The sequence below is a fragment of the Austrofundulus limnaeus genome, unplaced genomic scaffold (assembly GCF_001266775.1).
Source record: "Austrofundulus limnaeus strain Quisiro unplaced genomic scaffold, Austrofundulus_limnaeus-1.0 Scaffold28, whole genome shotgun sequence".
In the NCBI taxonomy this organism is placed as follows: domain Eukaryota; kingdom Metazoa; phylum Chordata; class Actinopteri; order Cyprinodontiformes; family Rivulidae; genus Austrofundulus; species Austrofundulus limnaeus.
This window is the reverse complement of record NW_013952430.1, coordinates 1,181,019-1,188,775: the sequence shown is the minus strand read 5'-3', so window position 1 is coordinate 1,188,775 and position 7,757 is coordinate 1,181,019. Positions and strand designations below refer to the sequence as shown.

Below are 7,757 nucleotides of genomic sequence, written 5' to 3'. Positions count from 1 at the left end.
ATATGAAACAAACCTTATAAAACTGCATGTTACAATTTATGGCATGTACATAAAACACATGCACAAGATGGCTGAGCAACATGCAAGATTGAAAGTACTAAATTACCAGGATGTATACTTTGTTTTAAAACTACTGAGTGTTTTTAATTTTATTATTATTTTGTTTTCTGTTTTATGATTCCGTCAAAGCCTTCTCAAGTGTAATTCAATTGTGAGTTACTTAAAGGTTCCCTCTCCTAGGCCAAATAACATCTTGGTCAAGAACCTTCTTCCCTCAGCCAGAACACTGAGGTTGGGTCGTCCAGCAGATAGTGACCCCAAAACAAAGCATCAAGACAACAAAGCAGGGGCTAACGAAGAAGCGACAGTACCACTCTGATATCCACTTCTACTTTGTCTACAGACTAGGGTTGGGCATAATCGTATCATGTGCAGTTAATCGTCAGAAAAACAATCAATTATTTTTTTGGCACTTGATTAATATGATTAATGCCACCAGAGCAGACTGACTGGAGATTTCTCCAGTCAGTTTGCACACAATTAATTCTGATTTTTTTTGACAATATTGCCCAACCTGACTTACACAGACTGCATTTACGTTAAAGCGCCACACTTTTTAGTAAACAAATTCCTCCGTCTGTTTTATCTCCATCCACAAGGTTTTGCCCGTTTGACCTCCCAGGTGCAACAGTTGGATTCTGGAAGCAGAGTAATTGAAGCAAAATGCAACATCTGAGCGCTTTCAGCATAAACAAACACACCCACAAACCTCTGACATGATAATCATGTATGCAGAGGTGGGTGAAAAGTTTTCCCGGGGAGTTGTTAACAAGAAGGGGTGGGGGACTCAAAGCTGCGAACAAAACGCAACGGCGACGATGAGAGTCGATCACTCTGGTTTGGATGGAGCATGCAGAGGCTTTTACTGTTAACAGGAATGGGTCGAAATCTCTCCTGAGAATGAGATGTCTGAAAACTTAGTGACCAACTAAAAGAAATATCCCCCAAGATTTCTTCACCAAACTACTAAGTCATGTTTTGCAAACAAATAAAGTATTTTTAAACTGAATTAGGTATGTAATTTGTAACTTTTTATGATTTTTTTAAATGAAACTATCATAAAAATAGAAAAGGTTGTTTTCTTGCTGAGTGAGCAAACTTGCTTAGTGCAAACCACTGTCCATCACTGTTTGGACATTGTTCTAAAGCTTGCAGGAAGTTTCAATAATCTGCACAAATCTGTAACTACATAAATTAATTAATGAATACTCACTGAGCTATATGAGCACATATGACACATGAACAAACTGAACTGACCATTAAATGTATAACACATTGGATTCACATGATGCAGATGTTTTGTGTTTGAGTTTTGCTTGTGTGTAACATGTTTCTGTTGATGCGCTGTGGGGTCTCTGTAGGGTTCTGGCTGGTGTGGGCCCTGATCATCATCCTGACAGGCTTCTGTGTGTGTCAGCACCTGAGGGCCAAGCAGCGTTTCCAGCAGCAGCGCCGACAGAATGAGATCAATCTCATTGCCTACAGAGAGGCTAACAACAACTCGCAGCTGCCTCTCTATCTCAGTAGGTTCTTCCTGAATAAAACTGGCTGTAAAAAAGAAAGGGTTTTTATGTGTCAGGACATAAGGAGCAGCTCTGGACTTCACCAGATTCTAAAGTTGTTCAGATCTAACACACTTAAGATTACTCACAAGTGGAAAATATTTAAGGAGTGAAGATCCCAGGAAATTTACTCCGAGGTCAGACTACAATGCTCCAAGAAATGGCAAATAACGCCAAGAGCTCCATCTCAAATTGGAAAAACACAGAACAAATATGACTTGTTAGGAAAAGTTGTTGTGAGATTACTCCTGCCAGCTTTTCCCAACAACTTGTCCTCATTTCTGTAATAAAAAAAAAAATACGACGACGGCAGCACAGCTTAGGTTTTGTAAAGTTTCATCTGAATGAACAAGACAGCTGGAACAATGTCTTTTAGCCTGATGAGACCAAAGTAGAGATATTTGGCAAAACCCGAACAGCATACCACCACAAACACCTCATACCTAATAATGAATTTAATTTGTACCGCACTTTTCAAAAATCTCAAAGTGCTACAAAAAAAACTGTTAAAAATAAATAATACCTACTGCCAAACACAATGCTGGAGATGTGAGGATTTAGGGTAACCGTGAACTCCTCTGTGGCCTGAAGAGTCAAATGTGAGGCTTGTTTCAGTGGTCCAGGACCTAAATTATTAATGCTTTTTTATTTATTTACTTTTATTTACTTGTTTTTCTATTAAAACTGAACTTTGTGAAGTTATACCTTGAAAAAAAAAAACCAACTTGAAGCGATGTGATAAAAAATGTATCACCATGCTAACGAGGCAGCACACAAACACATCTTCTGTAGACCAGACCGTATCATTTCACAACCGTTTATGCTGCCGACACGAGCGGTCTGCAGCCCACGCCGACTGTAGCCAACATCGGTTGCGGTCTACGTCGGTTGCAACACGAGTTGAGACACAGCTTTTGTGTTTTCGTACGCTTGAGCTAAACTTTAAACCAACAGCGTAAAAAAAACATTTTAAAATATTTAAATAACAAATACAATAATTGACTACATATAAAATATGGTAGAGAAAATATTTGGTATATTTGACTAACTTTTAAAGGTGTTTCTTGATCTTGAAAAGCTTTTATTCTGAAAGGGGTAACTGGAAGTATCACAAGTTAGACAGAGTTATAACTGGTTTGGATTAACTGAGTTGCCCAGCCTCCTTCAAACTAAACCATTAAAAACTAGTGAAAAATTTGTGTCAGTCCCAGCGATAGCATTAGCTTCCTCTATTTTTGTCTTTATTTAATCTGTTATCAGAGCTAGCTACAACTCTTGTTTGGCAGATTAGTGGTGAGTAAACCTAACTTCCTGGTTAGCTGCTCCCACCACTGTAAAATATAAAATGCTAGAACTGAAAGAAGGTAGACTTTCATTTTCCCATGACAGTACCAGGACATATTCTACACATTTTTAATGACACACATTACCAACCATATACAGTGCTATCACATCTTTTCTAAATATAGTGGAAACATGAAAGATTATCAGATTATATCTGTTCATGATCAAATATTGATTCTGTGCATCGGTACATAAAGCGGTTGATGAAACTTAAACTGTTTGTAAAAGAATGTTCTGCTAATTTGAGTTGTAAAAACTAAAATCTGATCATGTGAATAGTTTGCTAAGTCACTGTGTTCCCTCCAGGACTTTTGCCCATCTACTTCCTGCCAGCCTACGAAGACGCAGACAACCGCCCAGCTACACCTCCTCCTCCCTACACCCCCCTCCAGCCAGCACCTCCGCTCTCCGACCCACCCGACGAAGCCTCTGTCTGCCTGCCGGCCGTCTCCATCCCTGTCGATGACGACGAGGCTCCAGAGGCCACACAAATCCAGTCTCGCAGCGCTAACGGCCAAAATAAAGACTTGACGCCAGGCAGGTATCGGCGCTTCACGGGGGATTCTGGGATCGAAGTGTGTGACAGCCAGGATCTGTGGGATCAACAGGACTTTTTTGAAGAAGGAGAAATGCTGGAAGAAGAGGGGACAAGGCAGCTAGAAGAGCAACCTGATGACTGTGATTCCCACTCTGTTGAACACAATCATGTCGGTGCCACGTTCAACACAACCGTAGCTGCAAACCCACAACCAAAGTCTCTTTGGTGATCCAGATTGGTACTTGTATCCGTTTTACAGATTAAATATTTGGTACTTACAAGTTTAGTTTGTTTGTACAACACTAGTCCACACGAAGTGTCTGAAGTGGAATGAAAGTAAATATTTTGATTATTTGAAAGCTTTAAATTATTGTTGAGCGACTTTACTATTGAAGCTTTACATATGTGTATTCTATTGTTAATCAGTATAAACTGGTCAACCAAGACTCCCACTAAAATGTTCAGGATGTTTATACTTGGGAAATTATCGTTTACAGTGTATCACCTGGCTAAATATGATCTTACAAAATTGGTGCCAAAATCTGTTGTGACAAGTTTTATGGTGCGTATGTGCCTAAAAATGTATTTACAGCAAACTTAAACGGATGATGTGCACCTAATCAGTAATTTACTATTTTTCTACTACTATTAGGTGACATATGACCTTTTATGAGCAAAGGTTTTCTATTGCTAGTGACCAGTGTAGGCTCAACTCCTACAATGGTTTTAATCAGTAATAATTAACAAATAATAGTTCCTGGTGATGGACTTGCGACCTGTCCCAGGTGTACCCCGCCCCTCGCACTGTGACTGCTGGATGTGGGCACCAGTGACCCCCGCGACCCTAAAAGGAATAAGCGGGTACAGATAATGGATGGATGGATAGTTCCTGGTCACACAACGGGATCAGTTTCTCAGTTTAAATGATCTAGTATCGCACTTTTGGTTCATTATGTTGTTGAAGCGCTGAGTGGTTGGTGCTAATGTCTCATCACAGTTCGTCAGCTCTGAGAGAAATGTTTACTAATCGATGAAAACACTAATATGTTGCATCCTAAATGCAGTGCCAAAAATGATGCCAGGATGAACAGTTGGGGGCTAAGCTTTATACACCCGTAGGACTGCTAATAAAGACTATTGCTGTCTATAGGCATATTTAAATAACAAATTAGTTTTAAATTAAAGTAAGATACATTTTGATCATTGAAAAGTTTTAGTGACTAAAAAAATTTTGTGATTTGTTTTTGTAACAATGTTTGAAGTCGCCGTAAAGCTGAAATAATCTGACTTTTCAGTCCTAAACTGGGATAATACCAGCGATCTTTACAGGGGTGTGCCTCACTTTTTACTGCTTAATGACTGAGCACAGGCTCCACCCCTTTAACTCAACAGCTGATACCCAAACAACCTTTAGTGCACTGTGATTCTCATCTAATCACGTTTTGCTGTACGCAGGACTTGTGCGTCCTTGTACTTTCCCCCAAAACCATGTGCACACATCAGATTTGATTTATTCCCTGCAGTGATAAGGTCAACCAAAAACACGTGTGTAACTCTTTACACGTGTATTTTAGACACAGCGTGTCTAACAGTACAGTTACGTTCTAATGGTTGTAAATGGGTTGTGAAGCTGAAACAATCTAGTTTTATGAGGGAACCAGTTGTGTCAGCTAATAACTATGCAACTTTAAGGTGATCTTTAGCACTTGTTTCACTCCATGTATGTGTAAGATGTTCTTTGTAACAGCTGTCTGACAAATGAAAGTATTTTTGCATTGAAAAAAAAAGTATGGATAAATAAAATAAGCAGGAAAAACACTTAACATATGCATGCTTGCATGTGTTAAATTACATCTTCGTAACCTCCTGAGACCCAAGTTTTTGTTTGTGTGTATTTTTTATAGGATTAGTAGAACCTTAAGTATAACTAAACTACGTCATGATACAGGAAGTGGTTTTTGCAATGAGGACACTGGGTCTAAAAAATGCCATGCTTGTTGAGGGGTACCTGAGTCACTAACTTGCAGAACTTGAGAAACTTCATAATAGCCGTTGGGGATATCATTTTTCTAGTTGTTTTGGCAATACAGCAGCCAGTTGTTGACCAGATCAAGATCAGTGAAGTTCATCATCCTCAGCATTAATGACAACTTTCAGATTGCTCCTCATTTTGAAGAACCAACTATGTGAAATGATGACAGGAAATCACATTTGACTAGAACATCCTTGGTATAATAGTTGAATTATACCACTAGCAAGAACTATTAACGCTTGTGAATTTGTCTAAGTATACCCTGGTATGTATTAAAAATTTGTGACCAAATTTTGTCAATTACAATAACTATTTTCATTTGTGAACTCTTCAAATATTCCAAGGTTTATTGTACCACATGGCACAATCAATAAAAAAATATAGTTCCACTGTCCTCAAATGAGGACTTCATCTTTAGTAACATTGTAATTTGGTACAATTCCAAAAATTATATAATTTGCAAGTTAGAGATGTACATAGATACCCTAGTTTCAAGCATGAAATATGATTTGGATTTTTGAATTGCCCTTACCCTGTGGCAGATTCTACAATCTCTGGTGGCGAGGTCACTGAGGTGGTTAAAAAGCTCCTCGGTGGCAGGGCGCCGGGGGTGGATGAGATTCACCCGGAGTTCCTTAAGGCTCTGGATGTTGTGGGGTTGACGTGACTCTACAACATTGCGTGGACGTCTGGGGCAGATCCGGGGTGGTGGTCCCCCTATTTAAAAAGGGGTACCATAGAGTGTGCTCCAACTATAGGGAGACCACACTTCTGAGCCTCCCTGGTAAGGTCTATTCAGGGGTCCTGGAGAGGAGGGTCCATCAGATAGTCAAATCAGATTCAGGAAGAGCAGTGTGATTTTCGTCCTGGTTCTGGAACAGCAGACCAGCTCTACACCCTCAGCAGGGTCCTGGATGGGAGTTCGTCTACATGTGTTTTGTGGAGTTGGAGAAGGCGTTCGACCGGGGGGGGGGGGGGGGGTTTGTCTTTTTTTTTTTGGGGGGGGGGGGGGGGGGGGGGGGGGGGGGGGGGGGGGGGGGTGGTATATGGGGTACCAGGCCCATTGATACGGGCTGTTAGGTCCATGTTCGACCGGTGCCAGAGCTTGGTCCGCATTGCCGGTAGTAAGTCGGACTCTCTGGGTCTTGTGCATGAATGAGGGAAGAATGGAGCGGGAGATCAACAGGCTGATTGGTGCTGCCTCTGCAGTGATGCAGGCACTGTACTGGTCTGTCGTGATGAAGTGAGAGCTGCGCCAGAAGGTGATGTTCTCGGTTTACCTGTCGTTCTATGTTCCTACCCTCATCTATGGTCACAAGCTTTGGGTAGTGACCAAAAGAACAAAACCATGGATACAAGCAGTAGAAGTTTCCTTTGTAGGGCGTCTGGGCTCTCCCTTAGAGATAGGGTGAGAAGCTCAGTCATCCGGGAGGGACTCAGAGTAGAGCCGCTGCTCCTCCACGTCGAGAGGAGCCAATTGAGGTGGCTTGGGTATCTGGTTAGGATGCCTCCTGGACGCCTCCCTGGTGAGGTGTTCTGGGCACTTCCCACTGGGAGGAGGCCCAGAGGAAGACCCAGGACACCCTGGAGGGACTATGTTTCTCGGCTGGCCTGGGAACGCCTTGGGATTCCCCCAGAGGAGCTGGCCCAAGTGGCTGGGGAGAGGGAAATGGTTCTCTTAGGCTGCTACCCCCACAACCCAACCCTGTATAAGCGGAAGAAAATGGATGGACAGACTGATTTTTGCCTAGAGTTGCTGTAGGGGCTTTTTTACTTTGATCCTTGCCTTGTTTTCTCTGAAATGCATGTAATTTTGTCATGAGACCACTAGATGGTGCTGGGCTGGCAAGTGTTTTTCCTCCTTGCCTTGTTTGGAACTGAACTGAGGCAGCACCCGTGCATAATAATGTGCACATGAAACCTGCTCCTTCCTGTCTATTGACCAATGGACCGACCACCTTATTTGCACTGTAAGGCAGAAATGCACAAGGTTGAGTTACAAACAGGAGAAAGGATGTTAAAACAACACGTGAAAATAAAGACTTGTGTGGGGAAAAACAACAGTTAACAAAATAAATCATTTAACCCTCCTGTTGTCTTCGGGTCAAAATGACCCGCCACTGTGTTAAAACCCCCCAAAAAATCCCCTAAATGTTATTTTTTTAACTTGAGATTTCAAGACTTTGCCTAGATTGGCCAAAACAATAGAAAAAGTTAAATG

At 41.5% G+C, this 7,757-nt stretch overlaps 1 protein-coding gene across 1 annotated transcript in view; it reads left to right on the top strand.

The window, feature by feature from the left end:
- wbp1la (WW domain binding protein 1-like a) overlaps nucleotides 1–5,381 on the top strand; it is a gene marked incomplete in the record, with an annotated part of 7,476 nt that extends 2,095 nt beyond the window's left edge. The window contains 2 exon segments of the mRNA XM_014005049.1: nucleotides 1,422–1,583; nucleotides 3,273–5,381. Of these exon segments, the coding sequence (XP_013860503.1) occupies nucleotides 1,422–1,583; nucleotides 3,273–3,733 (623 nt within the window).
- Between the last annotated feature and the right edge of the window lie 2,376 nt (nucleotides 5,382–7,757).